The sequence below is a fragment of the Ornithorhynchus anatinus genome, chromosome 6, assembly GCF_004115215.2.
Source record: "Ornithorhynchus anatinus isolate Pmale09 chromosome 6, mOrnAna1.pri.v4, whole genome shotgun sequence".
Lineage (NCBI taxonomy): Eukaryota > Metazoa > Chordata > Mammalia > Monotremata > Ornithorhynchidae > Ornithorhynchus > Ornithorhynchus anatinus.
Window position 1 is genome coordinate 47,382,840 of NC_041733.1, and position 17,861 is coordinate 47,400,700.

Genomic DNA, 17,861 nt, shown 5'->3' on the forward strand with positions numbered 1-17,861 from the left:
CCTATGTCTACCCCAGCGCTCAGAACGGTGCTCGGCACATAGTAAGCGCTTAACAAATACCAACATTATTATTATTATTCGTCCCCATTTTCCACGTGAGGTCACTGAGGCCCAGAGAAGTGAATCTCCCCCGATTAGACCGTAGGCCCGTCAGAGGGCAGGGACCGTCTCTGCCTGTTACCGACCCGTCCGTTCCAAGCGCCTAGTACGGCGCTCTGCACGTAGTAAGCGCTCAATAAATACCGTTGAACGAACGAATGAAGTGACTGGCCCGGGGTCACACGCGGCAGATGAGCGGCGGCGCCGGGATTAGAACCCGTGACCTCCGACTCCCAAGCCCTGGCCCTCGCCGCCGCGCCCCGCTGCCTCTCGTGGTCCTCACGGTCAGCGCCGATGACGGCGTCGGACGAGCGCTCGCCGGGGGCGGGGCTCCGGCCCGAGCGCTCGGGACGGGACGGGAGGGGAGCGGGCGGACCCGGGGGGGCTCCCCGCCCGTCTCACCCGGCCTCTCCCCGCTTTCCCTCGCCAGGCCGCCTGCCGCAACTCGTTCCAGAACGTCACGAAGCCCGACATCACCCGGGTGGAGCTCCTGAAGGACGTGCGAAACAAGAAGGACCTGATCATCCGCCTGGTGGCTCACGACATCGATCAGGAGAGCCCGGGAGGCCGACGGGACGGGGACCGGCTGGAGGAGGAGGAGGAGGAGGAGGAGGAGGAGGAGGAGGAGATTGTGCTCAAGGAAGAGGCCCCCGCCTTCTTCGCCGACACCATCTTCGAGGAGGAGTCGGAGTCGGGCGACCTGGGCGCCTTCCAGAAGCCGTCGGGCAGCAGACCCAGCCCGCCCAGGCCCTCCCTGAGCACCAGCAGCCTGAAGAGGTTCCTGTCGTTGAGCAAGTGCTGCCAGGACGCCTCGACCGCGACCCCCGAGGAGGCCGCCGCCGCCGCCGCCCCCAGCCGGACGCGGGCCCCCGAGGAGGGAGCGGGGCACGGCGGCGGGACGTTCCCGCCGGGGGAGGCCGGCGTCCCGGCCCCCCCTCCCGCCGGGGGAGCCTCCCCGGACGAAGACGAGCCAGGCCGGATCAGTGTGAGTGCGGAGCGCGGCGCCGCCCCGATCCATTCCCTCCCCGGTGTCGGACGGGGACGGCGGGGATGACCGCGGTGCTCCGTGATAACGGTGACGGTAGCTGTCAAGCGCCCGCCGGGTGCCGAGCACCGTTCCGAGCGCCGGGGGAGGTGCGGGGTCATCGGCTCGTCCCCCGGGGGCGGGGGGGGGGGGGGCTCACGGTCTTCATCCCCGTTTTCCAGATGAGGTCACTGAGGCGGGGGGAGGTGAAGCGGCTGGGCCCGAGGTCACACGGCGGACCCGCGGCCTCTGACTCCCGGGCCCGGGCCCTGGCCACCGAGCCACGCTGCTTAGCAGTAGTGAGCGCTTACTGTTTGCCGAGCGCTGCTCTAAGCACTGGGGTAGATATAAGCCAGTTGGGTTGAACGCAGTCCCTGTCCCATATGATGATGATATTTAATAACGACAACGACGGTAATAATAATGGAACTCGTTAAGCGCTTAAATCTGTGCCAGGCACTGTTCAAAACTCTGGACTGGATAAAAGCCAGGCCGCCTGGACCTAGTCCCTGCCCCACATCGTCGTAATAATGATAGTACTTATTATGTGCCAAGCACTGTTCTAAGCGCTGAGGTAGACGTGAGCTAGTCGGCTTGGACACGGTCCCCGTCCCATGCAACGATGACGATGATAACGGGAAGCAGCGTGGCTCGGCGGAAAGAGCCCGGGCTTGGGAGTCGGAGGTCGCGGGTTCGAATCTGGACTCCGCCCCTTGTCGGCTACCTGACTGTGGGCCGGTCACTTCATTTCTCTGTGGCTCGGTTCCCTCCCTCATCGGGAAAATGGGGATGAAGACCGTGAGCCTCACGTGGGACGACCTCATTCCCCTGTATCTACCCCCAGCGCTTAGAACGGTGCTCTGCACCTAGTAAGCGCTTAACAGATACCAACATCATTATGTCTGCGTGATTTATTTGCTCACCCCCCCTTCCCCGTTCGATTGTTTTCCAGGAAGAGACGCTGACTTCCTCAGAGCCCGCTTATTTTCTGATCCACAGGACCATGAGTTCATCGTCGTATAACCAAGAGGATTTGGCCTCTCCCCCACTCGGGTACCTTCGATTAATAATAATAATAATAATAATAATAATAATAATGATAACGTTGGTATCTGTTAAGCGCTTACTAGGCGCAGAGCACCGTTCTAAGCGCTGGGGTAGACGCAGGGGAAGCAGGTCGTCCCACGTGGGGCTCACGGTCTTAATCCCCATTTTAGAGATGAGGGAACCGAGGCACCGAGAAGTGAAGTGACTCGCCCACAGTCACACAGCTGACAAGTGGCAGAGCTGGGATTTGAACTCATGACCTCGGACTCCAAAGCCCATGCTCTTTCCACTGAACCACGCTGCTTCTCTAAGAAATGCATTCGCTCTATGGGTCGTTGTGGCTTTCTTTTCCCGTTTCAAGAGTTGGAGAATGCGGGCATCGATCCCGCTACCTCTCACGTGCCAAGCGAGCGCCCTACCACTTGAGCTAATTCTGTGATAGCTCATCGTCCGTCGGCTTTAAGGGCCTCCGTCCGTCCGCCCGCCCGCCCGCCCCCTCCTGTCTCGCCTCACTGCTCTCCTGCTACAGCCCGGCCCGCGCGCCCCGCTCCTCTAACGCCGACCTCCTGGCCGTCCCCCCGTCACGTCTCTCTCGCCGCCGACCCCTCGCCCACGTCCCGCCTTTGACCTGGCCCCCCCTACATCCACGCTCACCGGATCACCGCCCTCCCCAGCCTCCTAAAATCCCCGCCTCCCAGGAGCCTTCCTCGACTATGCCTTCGTTGTCCTCTAATGGCATTTAAGCGCTTCCTAAGGGCCAGGCCCTGTACTAAGCGCCAGGGTGAATGCGAGCCAAGCAGGCTGGACGCGGTCCCCGTCCCACGTGGGGCCCACCGCCTTAATCCCCGTTGTGTGGATGGGGGGAACGGAGGTTCGGAGAACCGAAGCGACTCACCCGAGGTCCCGTAGCAGGCGGGTGGCGAGCCGGGGTTAGAACCCGGGTCCCCCGACCCCTCCAGGTCCGGCTCTTTCCCCCCGGGCCACGCTGCTTTTTATTTCTCCACGGTGGTCTGTCCCATATTACGTGAAAGGAGAGGGCGTGCCAGGCCAGAGGCGGGGACGTGGGTAAGAGGTCGTGGGCAGAGACGAGACGGAGGGACGGCGAGCAGGTCGGCGCGAGGGGAGCGGAGCGCGCGGGCCGGAGGGGGAGATCGGGGAGGGGAGGGACGACGGGGCCGCCCCCGCCGAGGCCTTTAAACCCGACGGCCACCGCTTCCCGTCGGACACGGAGGCGGCCGGGCCGCCGCCCGAGGAGCGGGGGGACGCGGACCCGACGTTTCTGTAGAGAAACGGGGCCGGCGGCGGAGGGGAGTCCGCACCGGGGCGGGGAGGTCGGCGAGGAGCCCGATGCGGTAGTCGAGGCGGGAGAGGAGAGGGGCTTAGACCGTCGGCGGCGGTATTCACCGAGCGCTCGCTGCGTGCGGACCACTGTACTAAGTGCTCTGGAGAGGTCGATATAACAGAGTCGCTCGGATACCTTCCCAGCCCACGGGGAGCCGAGGGGCCGGAGGGGGAGTTGGACGTGAATATAAACGTATAATTTATAGATACGTAGATGAGGGCTGCGGGGGCCGAGGGTGGGGGACTGCCGGTCGCCCCAAGGTCACGGATCCCGGCGTACGGATGGCGACGAGGGAGCCGGGGAAAGAGGAGGGGGCTTAATCGGGCAAGACCTCCCGGAGGAGGTTGCGATCAGCATGGAAGTAGTTCGGATGGAGAGGAGAAGGGTGGATTTTGGCAACGTTGCCAAGGTAGAACCCGCCGGATTTGGGGACGGGGTTGAGTACGTGGGTCGGAGGAGAGCGGTGGGTCGAAGGTGACGCCGGGATCACGGGCCGGCGAGACGGGGCCGGCGGCGGGAAAGGCGGAGGGAGGACGGATGAATTATTTTTCGAACGTGTCAGGTTTGAGGTGTCGGCGGGACATCCAGGTAGAGGTGTCCCGAAGGCGGGAGGGAGGGCGAGACGGCAGAGAGGGAAGGAGGTCGGGATTGGAGATGGAGAGTGGGGAACGGTCCGCCTAGAGGTGGGAGTCGAAGCCGTGGGAGCGAAGGAATTCTCCGAGGGAGCGGGTGGAGACGGAGGAGAGGAGGGGACCCGGGACCGAGCCCCGAGGGACCCCCGCGGTGCCGGGGTGGAGGCCGAGGAGGAGCCCGCCCCGGGGGACGGGGGAGGGGCGGCCGGAGAGACGGCGGGGGGGGGGGAGAGGCGGGAGAGGGCGGCGTCGGCCGGGCCGAGGCGGGCCGGGGGCCGAGGGGGAACGGGACGGGTCCGAGGCCGCTGGGGGAGATGTGACTTCCAGAAGGCCGGGGAGGCGGGTGGAGCGGCTAGCAAGGGGGACTCTCTCAACCGCCCGAGGGCGGCGACTGTGGGTCCTCACCATCGCCCTCCTCCCGTTGCTCGGTACAGCGGCCTGCGCGACTGCGCTCAGCGGGACCCGCGACGGGAGGGTCCGCGACGTGGACGGTGATCGCTCTTCCCCCGTCCGAGCCGTCGGGGAAGCGGAATGACGCTTCTGTCCCCTTTTGCCTTTCAGCGCTTCTCCCGGACACGTCCCCGAGGCTGAGGCTACGGTTTCCGGAGGTTGGTCGGCTTCCTTCGTTCCCGGTCGGACCGGCAGCTCCGCGTGGGCGGGGAACCTGTCCGTCTGTCGTTCCGTCGTCCTCTCCCAAGCGCCTGGGACCAGGGCTCGGCCCGTAGCGAGCGCTCAGTACGTGCCGCCGGCTGAGTTCCCGGCAATCTCCGGGAGGCTCTTCTCCGCGACTGTGATAATCATCACGTCTGTGAGCCTCGTATGGGACGGAGACGGCGGTCCGACCGCGTTACCTTGGCTTAGCCCCGGTGCCCGGCACGGCGCTCGGCACACAGCGAGCGCTTAAGGAAGGCCACCGGTATTCATTGCGTCCCAGTAGAAAAGGGAAATGACGACGATGATCGTGATGTGCGTCAAGCGTTTACCGCTCGTTCGACCATTCGTTCCATCCTGTTTATTGAGCGCTCCCTCTGTGCAGAGCACTGTTTTAAGTGCTCGGGAGAGGACTCGTAAGCGCCGGGGCAGACGTCCGTCTAATCAGGTCAGACACGGTCCCTGTCCCCCGTGGCCCGGCATCACCGTCGAGGAGGGAGTGGCTCGAATCCCCATTTTTCAGTCAGGGAAACTGAGGCACAGCGTAGTTGAGTGACTTGAGCGCTTAGCGCGTGCAGAACTCTCTACTAAGCACTTGGGAGAGGACAGTGTAACGCAGTCGGTAGACACATTCCCCGCCCACGGCGTCTTTAAAGTTTAGAGCCTTGGCCCCTCCCAACCGCTCAGTACGGTGCTCTGCGCCCGTAGAGGAGCAGCGTGGCTCAGTGGCAAGAGCCCGGGCTTGGGAGTCCGAGGTCATGGGTTCGAATCCCGGCTCTGCCACTTGGCAGCTGGGTGACGGTGGCCGAGTCACTTCACTTCTCTGGGCCTCGGTGACCTCATCTGGAAAATGGGGATGAAGACTGGGAGCCCCAAGCGGGACAGCCTGATGACTCTCTATCTCCCCCAGCGCTTAGAACAGTGCTCTGCACGTAGTAAGCGCTTACCAAATACCAACATTATTATAATGATTAGGCGCTGAGTAAATACCACCGTTTCGATTCCTCTTTCCCAACCCCCAACGGAAGCAGTGGGCCCACCTCTAAAATGAGACTTTTTTGGAGGCTTTGAGGGAGTTTTATTCCAAGTCCTTTGATCGATCTCCGCCTCGCCCGAAGTCACCGTGAACTTCTGAAATATTCCCTTTCCTGATTTTTTTTTTTTCTTTCCTCCCCCCCTCTCAGACCACGAGGAAGCAGGATTATCGGAAGAGAGCATTGAGGTAAGAATTCCCTGAATCCGTAATGTCGTCAGGATATCGGCCCCGGGGGGGAGGGGAGCCCCGGCTCCGTGGGATTTGTCCTGGATCCCACTGACGACGGATTAGAATGACCCTCCTCCTCCCGCCGGCGCGGGATCGTCGATCGATAGGTGGTATTTATTGAGCGCTCACTGTGTGCGCCGGCCTAAGCGTGGGAGAAGACAGTATAAAAGACTTGGTAGACAGGTTCCCCGCCCACGGTCAAGCCGTCGGTGGTATCTGTTGAGCGCTTACGGCGTGCAGAGCGAGTAAGCAATTGGATCTACTGAGCGCGTACTGGGGGCCGAGCGAACGATCGGTGGTTATTTCCCGAGCGCTTAGTTTGTGCAGAGCCGTCGGTGGTATTTATTCAGCGCTTACTACATGCAGAGCGATCCGTGGTGTTGACTGAGCATGTACCGGGTGCGGAGCACTGTACTAAGCGCTCTGGAGGGGACGCCGCAGCCGAGGAAGAGTCGGTAGACCCTCCCCCGTCCCCAAGTAGCATCCACGGTGGAAGAGAAGCGGCGTGGCCGCGCGGATAGAGCGCGGGGCTGGGAGTCGCGAGGCGGCGGGTTCTAATCCTGCCCCCGCCACTTGTCTACCTTGGGATCGTGGGCGGATCACTTTACTTTTCCGTGCCTCAGTTACCTCGTCTGTAAAATGGGGGGTAAAGGCGAGGAGGCCCGCGTGGGACAGGGACCGCGTCCCACCCGATCTAGCCGGGAGGCACCCAGAGCGGGGCCTGACACACAATAAGCGCTTAACGAATACCGTCCCCCAACTCGCCGTCCCCGGTGGCAAGTGGGTCTTTTCCGTTCCTCGAGCTTGCGTGAGCGGCCCCCCGGCGTCACGGAACTCGACGAGAGCCCCCCGCCCACCTCTCCTCGGACCCCCGGGAGGGAACGGGGCCTCGCGTCGCCTCGGCCGGGCGTAGGGCCCGCCCCGCGCCGACCGCTTCCATCCGCCCCCCTCTCCCGGGCCCCGAGGGGTCCCGAGAGAACCGGGGCGCGCCCTCCCGCCCCCCGCCCAGAGGACGGCTCCCCCGCTTCGGTCGGACGTCGGGCGGGTGGAGCCTCACCGCGTCGGTTCTCTCCTTGTCTCGGCACAGTTCTTCACCATCTTTGAAGGGCATCCTACCCCGGAGGGTTCGGAGGACACGGGGTCAGGTGCGTGACGCCCCTCCCCGCCCCGGGCTTGGGTTCCAGGGGTCTGGGAAGACCAGCCAACCCCGGGCGAAGGGGGACGGACGGACCCCCTAGGCTCAGGTAGCCTGGCGTAGCGGCTAGAGCCCGGGCCTGGGAGTCAGAAGGTCGTGGGTTCTAATCCCGGCTCCGCCGCCTGTCGGCTGTGGGACCCTGGGCGAATCACTTCTCCGTGCCTCAGGTCCCTCATCTGTAAAATGGGGATGGAGACGGGGAGCCCCGCGTGGGACGGGGACTGGGTCCGACCCGATTTGCTCGGACCCACCCCGGCGCTCAGCACGGCGCCCGGCGCGGAGGAAGCGCTTCACCGCCACCCCGAAGGGTTTGGGGAGTTTCAAAATGGCCACCTCGGGCCCCGAGAGATCAGGCGGACCCCCCCGCGGACCCCCGCACCCACCCGGCCAGGAGTAGAGCGGAGCGGGCCCCCTCCCCGCCGCCACCGAGCCCGTGAAGGGCAGGAGGAGAGTGGGCGGGTCAAGTGGAAGCGCCCCTTCGATCGACGCATCGACCGCGTTCATCGAGCGCTTGCCGTGGGCAGGGCGCCGTATTAAGCGCTCGCGGGAGGTCGGGCGCTTGAATTTGCTCCCTTGGCAGAACCCCCCCCTCAGCCCCGCGGCACTCCCCAACAGGCCTGTCAGCCATTTATTTCTATTTATAGATCTTCTCGCCCTCTAGACCGTAGGCTCGTTGAGGGCGGGGAACGTGTCTTTGACCTCCGTTACGTCGTCGGTCGCCGCCCGGTATTTATTGAGCGCTTCCTAGTTGGATGGTACTCGTTAAGGGCTTACTACGTGCCAAGCGCCGTCCTAAGCGCCGGGTCTGATCCGAGTTCATCGGGTTGGACGCGGTCCCCGTCCCACGCGGGGCTCCCAGCCTTCATCCCCCTTTTCGGATGAGGGAACTGAGGCCCGGAGACGTGAAGCGACGACACGCCTAAGGTCACACGGCGGGCACGTGGGATCAGGTGCCGGGTCCGGCCTCTGTCCACTGAGCCACGCCGCTCGCTACGCGCGGGGCGCGTGCGTGTCGTCCTCGGCGCTCAATTCACGGTCGATTGCACACGGTCGATTCATTCCGTCTCATTTACTGAGCGCTCACCGTGTGCGGAGCACTGTACTGAGCCCTCGGGGAACGGAGTGCAGTCAAAAGACGGTACCACGGGTGGACCGAAGAGAGAACGGGAGGTGTGCAGACACGTTCCCTGCCCGCGACCTCCTTAGTCCCAAGTGGGATGACCGGTTGGGTTTTCTACGGCCCCGGAGGAGGCCGGGGCGAGAGGGAGAGGGGCCGGGCCCGAACCCCCCGAAATGGGCCGCCCCGAGGGAGGAGCGCCGGGTGGTCAGGGCCCGGCCGTCACCCCGAGTCCTCTCGGGGGGACGGGCCGCGCCCCGACGGCGCGATTTCCCGGGGGGGGAAGCCGGACTCCCCTAACCGCCCCCCTCCCACCCTTTCTCCTCGGGCCCAGGCACAGTCGAAGGCAACGTGTCCAAGCGCCAGATCAACGTTTTGGAGAAGGTGTCCTCCGCGCTCTCCAGAGTCTTCTCTCGGACCTCCGCCGGCCCCCCCGGCCCCCCCTGAAATCGCCCCGTCCCGGGGCCCGGCCGCCCCCTCGAGAACATTAAATCCCCCCGGGGGCGGGGGGGTCGTTGGAAACGGCGGGTCGTGGCGGATCTTTTTTCTTTCCCCCGTCCCAGACGGGTACGAGGAGCCACGGAGCGTCGGAAGCCCGTCGGGACGGTGCCGGTGTCCGTTGAGAGCCGTGGGCCGGGCACCGTCCTAAGCGCCGGGGCGGTTACGAGCAAATCGGGTCGGGTTCAGCCGCGGGGAAACGACCCACCCGTCCGCTCCCCTTTATGTCAATAACGGCAATACCCGTGATATCTCTTAAGCGCTTGCTGCGTGCCGGGCACTGTACCCGGCACTGGGTTGGACAGGCGACTGGGTTGGACACAGTCCCTGTCCCACGTGGGGCTCACGGTCTCAACCCCCACTATACAGACGAGGTCACTGAGGCAGAGAGAAGTGAAGTGACTCGCCCGAGGTCACACAGCAGACAAGTGGCGGAGCTGGGATTAGAAGCCGGGTCCTTCTGGCTCCCAGGCCCGGGCTCTAGCCTTGGCTGCGCCGCTTCTCTCTTCAACCCCCCTCCCTCGTCCGTTCACCGTCGGATTTACTGAGCGCTTACGGTGCGCAGAGCACCGTACTGAGCGCTTGGGAAAGTCCAATTCAGGAACAGATAGAGACGGGGCTCCTCGACCCCACCGGTCCGGTCTGTTTCTAGTTCTGCCCTCCCCTCTCCGGCCCTGCCGGTCGCCGCCCCGCTTCAAGCGGCGCAGCCTACGGAGGGGGGAGCCGGAGGAGCCGGGTTCGAATGCCGACTCCACCGCTAGCCTGCCGGGTGACCTAGGGTAAGTCCCTTCACTTCCCTGGGCTTCAGTTTCCTCATCCGGAAAACGGGGATTTAGTCCCCGGTCCTCCCTCCTCTTTATTTAGACTGTGATTAACGTGTCGTTCATTCGGTCGTATTTTTGAGCGCTCACCGTGTACCGAGCACTGTACTGAGCGCTTGGGAGAGACCCATCCAACAGTACCACAGACCCGTTCCCTGCCCACGGGGAGCCCAGCGCTTAGAACAGTGCTTAGCCCACAGTCAGAGCTTGACAGAGGCCGTAATGATAACGGAAGCTCTCGCCATCTCCCAGCGAGTCCAGCCTCTCCCGTCCGGATGGGCTTCCGTTCGGGACGCAGCCCACCGGCACCTCGATAACCTCCCACAGCCCCCCCCGCTTCCCTCCCCGGGCCGGACGCGGTCTCTTTCCCGCACCCAGGACTTGACCGGCCAAGTAGGAAGGAGAAGAGCGGGAAACGGGGCGGCTTAATGGGTAGAGCCCGGACCGGGGAGCCGGAGGACCCGGGTCCCGATCCCAGCTCCGCCACGTGTCCGCTGGCTAACCTTGGGCGAGACCCTTAAATCCCCTGTGCCTCAGTTCTGTCGCCTGTAAAACGGGGATTAGACGGCTGTTCTCCCTCCCGGGTAGACGGTGAGCCCCGTGCGGGACGGGGACCGCGTCCTACCCGATGACCTTGCGTCTATCCCAGCGCCGAGTACGGTGCCTGACACCGAGTGAGTGCTCAACCGATATAATAATAATAATGGGGTAGCAGACCCCCATCTTCCAGGTGAGGAAACTGAGGCCCAGGGCGAGGCCGTGACCCGCCCGAGGTCACCCAGCGGGGAAGTGGCCGAGCCGGGATTAGACCAAGGTCCCTCGGCCTCCCAGGCCCGGGCTCCCTCCGCCAGGCCAAGCCACTTCTCTACGTACGTACGCCCACACGACGTGCGTACGTGATGATAATGTTGGCATCGGTCGAGCGCTTACTGTGTGCACAGCACCGTTCTAAGCGCCGGGGGAGATACAGGGTGATGGGGTTGTCCCACGTGGGGCTCACAGTCTTCATCCCCATCTTACAGATGAGGGAACTGAGGCCCAGAGAAGGGAAGTGACTCGCCCACAGTCACGCAGCCGCCAAGTGGCAGAGCCGGGATTCGAACGTAGACGTGCACGCAATTTTTGTCTGCCTCCCCGACTGGCTAGCACACCCTCTTCCCAGCCAAGGCGGAGCCGAAGAAGGGGCCCAGCCCCCGGGGCAATTTCCACCTCCTCTCCCACGGCCCAGAGACGGCGAATCCGGGAGTCCCCCTTTTTCCGACTTTTCCCGGGAGGGGGTTTGGTCACCTTCCGCCCTCCCTTGCCGGGCGCCCCTGGGACCGCCCCCCCCCGGCCTTCCCGACCGTCCCGGGCCCGGCATTTCGGAAAAGCAGCGTGGCCTTATGGAAGGAGCCCGGGTTGAGGAGTCCGAGGTGGTGGGTTCTAATCCCGGCTCCGCCCCTTATCGGCTGGGTGATTTTGGGTGAGTCGCTTCACTGGGCCTCAGTGACCTCATCTGGAAAATGGGGATCGAGAAGGTGCCCGTGCGGGACAACCTGATGACCTTATATCTACCCCGGTGCTTGGCGCGTAGTAAGAGCTTAACCGATACCATCATCATCATCATCATCATCATCGTAGAAGCCCTCCCGCCACCCCGGGCGACCTCTTTCCCCGATCTGCCCCCACCCCGAGATGCGCGACGAAAGAAATCTCCGTGGCCACGGCCGGGGCGCGGACCAAGTCCGGAAGTTTTATTCGGGGCCCGGCTCCGGGCGCTTTTCCCAGCGCTCGGGCCGAGGGTCCCGGCTCCCGCCCTTCCCCTCCCGCCTCTCCCCCTTGCGGGAGTCGGCCGGGGGTCTCTCCTTCCGCCCGTCGGCGCTGGGCCCCCTGTCCGCCTCCCCCCGGCCGCGGGGCTCCGCCTTGGCCCGGCCAGGGTCGGGCCCGCGGCCTTCCCGGGCCCCCGCCTGGACGCCCACGCGGGCGTATCTGTCGTAGCCGGGGTCTTCCTTCTCCTCCTTGATGCGGGCCCGGGGGGCGAGGGCCGCCGGGGGAGGCGCCGGGTCCTCCGCGGACGTCCCGGGGGTCTCCCGCTTCACCCTCTTCTCCCTGTCCTTCTTCTTCTTCTTCTTCTCTTTGGGGGCTGCAAGGGAGACCCCGGGTCGGCCGCGGGGGACACCGGCCCCACGGAGAATTCCGCTCCCTCCCCGCTCCCCCAAGTGGTCTTCCTCTCCCCTCAGGGCGGAGAAGGCGGGGTGCGCGATGAGGCAGGGCCTGGTGGGTAGAGCCCCGGGCCCGGGAGTCAGGGGACCTGGGTTCTAACCCCGGGCTCCGCCCCTCGTCTGCCGGGTGACCCGGGCGAGTCGCTTCGCTTCTCTCGGGTCCCCTCTTCTGGAGAACGGGGATTCAATCCCCGTCCTCCCTCTGCCCACATGGGGCCTGCTCAACTTGTATCTGCCCCGGCGCTCAGTACGGCGTCGGGCGTGCTAATTATCACTATATTCCTAGGAAGCGGGAGTTCAGGCCAAGGGGAAAGAGGTCCCCGAGTCTCCAGGGAATGGGGACGGAAGAGTTTCTGATTTCCGGCCTCCCGGGCGGAGCCTCCCCGCGGAGGAACCGCCTCCGGGGACAGACCCACGTCCCCGAGGGGCCAAAAATCGGCTGCCGAACGGCCCCCGGGGCTACGCTCGAAATCCCCCCCGAGTCGTCGGGCCCCCCGAACTCAGCGCCCTCCACGGGCCTCACCTTTCTTCCGCTTCCGGGGCGGCGTCTCGGCCCCCTCCCCGCCCTCCCCCGAGGAGTCCGAAGAAGAACCGGGCGGAGGCGTCTTGGCCCCGCAGCCTCGCTCGCGGAGGGCCTTGGTCGCGTCGTCGACGTCTTCGGAGTCCTTCGGGGGCCGATAGTTGGCCACGTGGTCCACGCGAATGGTCCTCCCCTTGATCTGGACGGACGGAGGGGAAGACGGCGCCGACCGAGGGTATTTACTGAAGCCCCGCTAGGGACAACGGAATGTACGTCGTGCTTATCGGGGGCGGAGCTGTCGGTGGGGTTACTGAGCACTTCTGCTGCGTGCGGAGCACCGGACTGAGCGCTAGGGAGAGGACGGCGCGACAGAGCCGGTGGGCGGGTTCCCCGCCCCCGGTCGGCTGACGGTCTGGGGGTGGGGTGGCGGGACTGTACTAAACGCTGCAAGAGGGTACACGGACGGGCATCACACCCCGTTCCTCGGGGCCTCACGATCAGTTAAGCGCTCAGTACGGTGCTCCGCACACGGCGAGGGGCCGGCTGCGGGGCGCTGTACCGAGCGCTCGGGAGAGAAGGATAGAACGGAGTTAGCAGAGGCGATGCCTGACCCCAAGACCTCATCCCTTACAGCGTGGCCGGGGAGGGGGACGATAAGGTCAGTTACCTGAGGGGGAAGGGGCAACAATATAAAAGTTTGGACAGAAGCGCTCCCGATCGGGTGAGGACGGGTTCCTCGAGGAAAGCTTCCCGGAGGAGTCGTGACTTTAGTAGGGCTAGAGGAGCAGCGCGGCCGAGGGGGTAGAGCCCGGGCCTGGGAGTCGGAGGGACCCGGGTCCGACCCCGATTTAGCCTCTATCCGCCCCGGCGCTTAGTACGGTGCCTGGCCCGGAGCCAGCGCTTACACTGTCCTCGGGAGAAAGCTTCAGATAAAAGCGTGGGACAGGCCGGTCGCGGTGGTCGGGTACGAACGGAAGTAAGTAGTCGCCCCCACCCCGGCCCTCATCTCCCGTCTCTCCTAACCCTGGTGGAAGCCCGAGGCCGAGCGCGACCCCCCCAGGCCCCACACGCTGCTCCAAACGCGGGGGTAGATCCAAGCTCCATCAGGTGGGACAGGGTCCCTGACCCACGTGGGGCTCACGGTCTTCACCCCCAGTTTCCAGATGAGGGAACTGAGGCCCGGAGAAGTGAGGCGACTCGTCCAAGGGCACAGAGAGATGAGGTGAGAGACGGTCCCTGCCCCGACGCGGAGCTCACCGTCTGAGGACTCCTCCGCGGAGGAGGAGACGGAGGCCCGGGGAAGCCACGGGCGGCCGAGCCGGGATCGGGAGAAAGGGGAGGCGGAGCGGACAGGGAAAAGGGAGACGGCAGCGCCCGCGCTCACCTTGATCCCGTTAAAGTTGTCCACGGCAAGGATGGTGCTTCGCTGATCTTCGTAGCACAGAAAGCCGAAGCCTTTCGACTTCCCCGTCTTCTTGTCCCGCACGAGATTGATGTTGACGATCTCCCCGTACCTGTCGTTCCGAAAAAAAAAAAATATATATATATCGGAGACGGACGGTCGTATCTATAGAGCCGGTGGTATTTATGGGGCGCTCACAGCGGGCGGGCGGATTGGGAGAGGGCAGTAGGACGGCGTTGGGAGACGCCTTCCCTGCCCGCCCCCCCCGAGCTTGGGTGGGGAATGTCGCCGTTTATTGTTGCATTTTCCCAAGCGCTCAGTACAGTGCCCCGCCCAAGGTAAGCGCTCAATAAATACGACCCAATGAACGAACGCGTTCCCTGAAGAATTGACTCGTGGGGGGCGACGCCTTTGGCCCGCAGTTACTTCGGACAGCGCTCTGCGCGTGGTAAGCGCTCAATAAATACGACCGAATGACGGCCGGAGATTCGGTGCGGCCGAGAGGAAAGAGCCCGGGCTCGGGAGTCAGAGGGCGTGGGTTCTAATTCTACTCCTGCCACCTGTCAGCTGTGTGACCGTGGGCAAGTCACTTCACTTCTCCGGGCCTCGGTTTCGTCGTGTGCCAAATGGGGATGAGGCCTGCGAGCCCCACGTGGGACACCCTGATGACCCCGTATCCACCCCAGCGCTTAGAACAGTGCCCGGCACATAGTAGGCGCTCGACGAATACTATTGTTATTAGATTTGAGAATCAACCACCCTCCACCTCACCCTTCCCCAGCCTCGAGCACTCCACAAGGCTCACGCAAACACCCACCCGGACCCCCAGCCCCCCGGCCCTGGGCCCGCACTTACTGCGAGAACACACACAGGACGTCGCCTTCGGTCAGCTCATAGGGCAGCCCTCCTAAGACCGATCCAACAAATCAATCGTATTTATTGAGCACTCCACTCTGTGCAGAGCACTGGACCGGAGCCCGCGGGTACGGAGCCGGCAGACACGGTCCCGGCCCGCGACGCGCTGACGGGGCGGCGGGGAGACAGACTTTGATGGAAATTAGGGCTAATTATGGAGAAATTCGGGAGGGGGGAGGGAGCGAATCCGAGAGCACGTGACCGCCGAGCGGTCACGGGGTGCGCAGCACTGTGCTAAGCGTTTGGGAGGGCATGACGGTCATAAAAAAATAACTGGTATTGGTTAAGTGTCTACTCTGAGCCTAGCACGGGGGTCAATCAGGTCCCCCACGGGGCCGGCAGTCCAAGTAGGAGGGAGAACGGGGATCGAGAACGGGTTGAGAAGCAGCGTGGCTCAATGGAAAGAGCACGGGCTTTGGAGTCAGGGCTCGTGAGTTCGAATCCCAGCTCTGCCACCTGTCAGCTGTGTGACTGGGGGCAAGTCACTTAACTTCTCTGTGCCTCAGTTCCCTCATCTGTAAAATGGGGATTAAGACCGTGAGCCCCACGTGGGACGACCTGATTCCCCTGTGTCTACCCCAGCGCTTAGAACGGTGCTCGGCACATAGTAAGCGCTTAACAAATACCGACATTATTATTATTATTATTATCGAATCCCCATTTTGCAGCTGAGGGAACTGAGGCCCAGAGAAGCGAAGTTCAGCTGTGTGTATCGAGCGCTCACTATGTGCAGAGCACTTGGGAGAGTCCAGTAGATCAATAAATAGACACATTCCCTGCTCACGGAGAGCCGACGGTCTGGAGGGAGAGACGTGAATAGAAATAAATAGGCAGGGCAGAGTGGACGGAGCTTGGGCTTCGGAGTCAGAGGGTCACGGGTTCTAATCCCACCTGCTTGGGTCGGCCGTGTGACCCCGGGCAAGTCACTTCACTTCTCGGGGCCTCAGTTCCCTCATCTGGAAAAGGGGGATGGAGCCCGGGAGCCCCACGGGGACCGGGTCCAGCCCGATCGGCTTGGATCCGATCTTGATCCAAAGCTGCTCGGATGAGAGAAGCAGCGTGGTTTTGTGGAAGGAGCCCGGGTTTGGCAGTCAGAGGCTGTGGGTTCTAATCCTGGTTCCGCCACTTGGCTATGTGACCGTGGGCAAGTCACTTCCCTTCTCTGGGCCTCAGTTCCTTCATCTGTCAAATGGGGAGCCCCCAGTGGGACAACCTGATCGCCTGGCATCTAGCCCAGTGCTCGGCACATAGTAAGCGCTCAACCAATATCATCATTATCATTATTATCCATCCCAGCGCTTAGTACAGTGCCCGACACACAGTAAGCGCTTGATACTCCGACGATGATGATGATGATTAAATGACAGCTATGGACATAAGTGGTGTGGGGCTGCGACAGGGGGCTGAGTAAAGGGAGCAAGTCAGGGTGGTGGGGAAATGAATGGCTCAAGGTCCTCCAGCAAAGATGGGGCAGGGGTGGGATTAGAACCCACGACCGCTGACTGGGGAGTTGGCAGGTTCGTTCCCCCAGCAAGGAGGAAAAGCGGGGTGGTGAGGGGTGAGAGGTCGGGGGCGAGGGGGTGGTCACCGAGGAAGATCCAGGCGCTGTGGCGGTACTCCGAGTGCCAGGACACCGACTCGGCCACGCCGAGGGTCGCCTCCCGCTCGTTCAGCTCATTGATCAGCTTCACCTTGGTCAGGGGGCTGCGGACACGGAGAAGGCGGGGAGGGAAAGGGAGAGGGGGAAGGAAGGAAGGAAGGAAGGAAGGAAGGAAGGAAGGAAGGAAGGAAGGAAGGAAGGAAGGAAGGAAGGAAGGAAGGAAGGAAGGAAGGAAGGAAGGAAGGAGGGGAAGGAAGAAGGGGAAGGAAGAAGGAGGGGAAAGAAGGGTGCGAAGGGAGGGAAAGGAAGGTAAGGGAGACAGGGAAGGAAGGAAGAGGGAAAGGAAGGAGGGGAAAGAAGGGTGGGAAGGAGGGAAAGGAAGGTAAGGGGGATAAGGAAGGAAGGAGGAGGGAAAGGAAGGAGGGGAAAGGGTGGGAAGGAGGGAATGGAAGGTAAGGGAGATAGGGAAGGAAGAGGGAAAGGAAGGAGGGGAAGGAGGGAAAGGAAGGTAAGGGGGATAAGGAAGGAAGGAGGAGGGAAAGAAAGAAGGGTGGGAAGGAGGGAAAGGAAGGTAAAGGGGACGGGGAGGAAGGAAGCAGCAGGGAAAGGAAGGTAAAGGAGCCAGCGAAGGAAGGAAGAAGGAGGGAAAGGACGGTAAGGGAGACAGAGAAGGAAGGGAAGGGAGGCAGGGAAGGAAAGGAGGAGGAGGGAAAGGAAAAAGGGGGGGAAAGAAGGATGGGAAGGACGGAGAGGAAGGTAAAGGAGTCAGGGAAAGGAGGAGGGAAAAGATGGTAAGGGGGACAAGGAAGGAAGGAAAGAAGAAGGTAGGATAGGAAGGTAAGGGGGACAGGCAAGGAAGGAAGCAGGAGAGAAGGAGGGAGAGGAGGGGAAGGGAGGAAAGGAAAGGAGGAGGGAAAAGAAGGTTGGGAGGGAGGGAGGGAGAGGAGGAGATGTGTGTGAGCGGCTCGGCCCGCTAAGGCCCGCAAGCCGCTTCCCTCCCCCTCCCTCTCGCCCTCCCCCCCCCGCCGCCGCCGCCTCCCGCCGCCCTCCGTGATTTACTTCATCCCGACGAGCGGCGTGGGGCCGGCCGGGGGTCGGGGGGGGGGGGGGGGGAACACAAAGCCGGAGGCCTCCCACTGCGCCTGCGCGGCTTGAAGAGGCGCTCAGGACGGCTGCTGCGCCTGCGCGGACCCACACCAGACCGCCGACACGGGGGGGCGGGGCTCGAGTGACGTCGCCGGCCCGGGGGCGGGGCCTCAGCCGGAGACCTCCTACTGCGCCTGCGCGGCTTGAGGGCGCGCTCAGGGCGGCTGCGGCGCCTGCGCGGACCCACACCCGCCCGCCTACACGGGGGTGGGCGGGGGGAGGGGGCCTCAGCCGGAGACCTACTGCGCCTGCGCGGCTTGAGGGCGCGCTCAGGGCGGCTACCGCGCCTGCGCCGGACCGCCGCAGACCGCCGACACGGGGCGGAGGGGCCTCAGCCGGAGACCTACTGCGCCTGCGCGGCTTGAGGGCGCGCTCAGGGCGGCTACC

The 17,861-nt window shown here is 63.6% G+C and overlaps 2 protein-coding genes across 2 annotated transcripts in view; one reads left to right on the top strand and one right to left on the bottom strand.

Annotated features, from left to right (window-relative positions):
* Positions 1–8,906, top strand: part of FSIP2 (fibrous sheath interacting protein 2) — a 50,184-nt gene extending 41,278 nt beyond the window's left edge. The window contains exons 20-25 of the mRNA XM_039912322.1: positions 530–1,084; positions 2,076–2,176; positions 4,706–4,752; positions 5,980–6,017; positions 7,147–7,204; positions 8,706–8,906. Of these exons, the coding sequence (XP_039768256.1) occupies positions 530–1,084; positions 2,076–2,176; positions 4,706–4,752; positions 5,980–6,017; positions 7,147–7,204; positions 8,706–8,818 (912 nt within the window). The 3' untranslated portion in view covers positions 8,819–8,906. The remainder of the gene's footprint in view (positions 1–529; positions 1,085–2,075; positions 2,177–4,705; positions 4,753–5,979; positions 6,018–7,146; positions 7,205–8,705) is intronic.
* Positions 8,907–11,391: 2,485 nt separating this feature from the next.
* RBMX2 (RNA binding motif protein X-linked 2) lies at positions 11,392–17,423 on the bottom strand. The gene is made up of 6 exons (XM_029067951.2): positions 17,388–17,423; positions 16,317–16,432; positions 14,669–14,720; positions 13,796–13,925; positions 12,415–12,610; positions 11,392–11,812 (listed from the first exon to the last, which is right to left on the bottom strand). Exons 1-6 carry the CDS (start codon positions 17,390–17,392, stop codon positions 11,424–11,426), a joined length of 888 nt encoding a protein of 295 aa, XP_028923784.1. The 5' UTR covers positions 17,393–17,423; the 3' UTR covers positions 11,392–11,423.
* Between the last annotated feature and the right edge of the window lie 438 nt (positions 17,424–17,861).

Excerpts from the sequence above, each read along its gene's own strand:
- RBMX2 (XM_029067951.2), bottom strand. Across the intron at positions 12,611-13,795 it reads ACAACTTTAACGGGATCAAG|ATCAAGGGGAGGACCATTCG; the intron begins GTGAGCGCGGGC and ends CCGTCCGTCCAG. Across the intron at positions 11,813-12,414 it reads GCCCCGGAAGCGGAAGAAAG|CCCCCAAAGAGAAGAAGAAG; the intron begins GTGAGGCCCGTG and ends TCTCCCTTGCAG.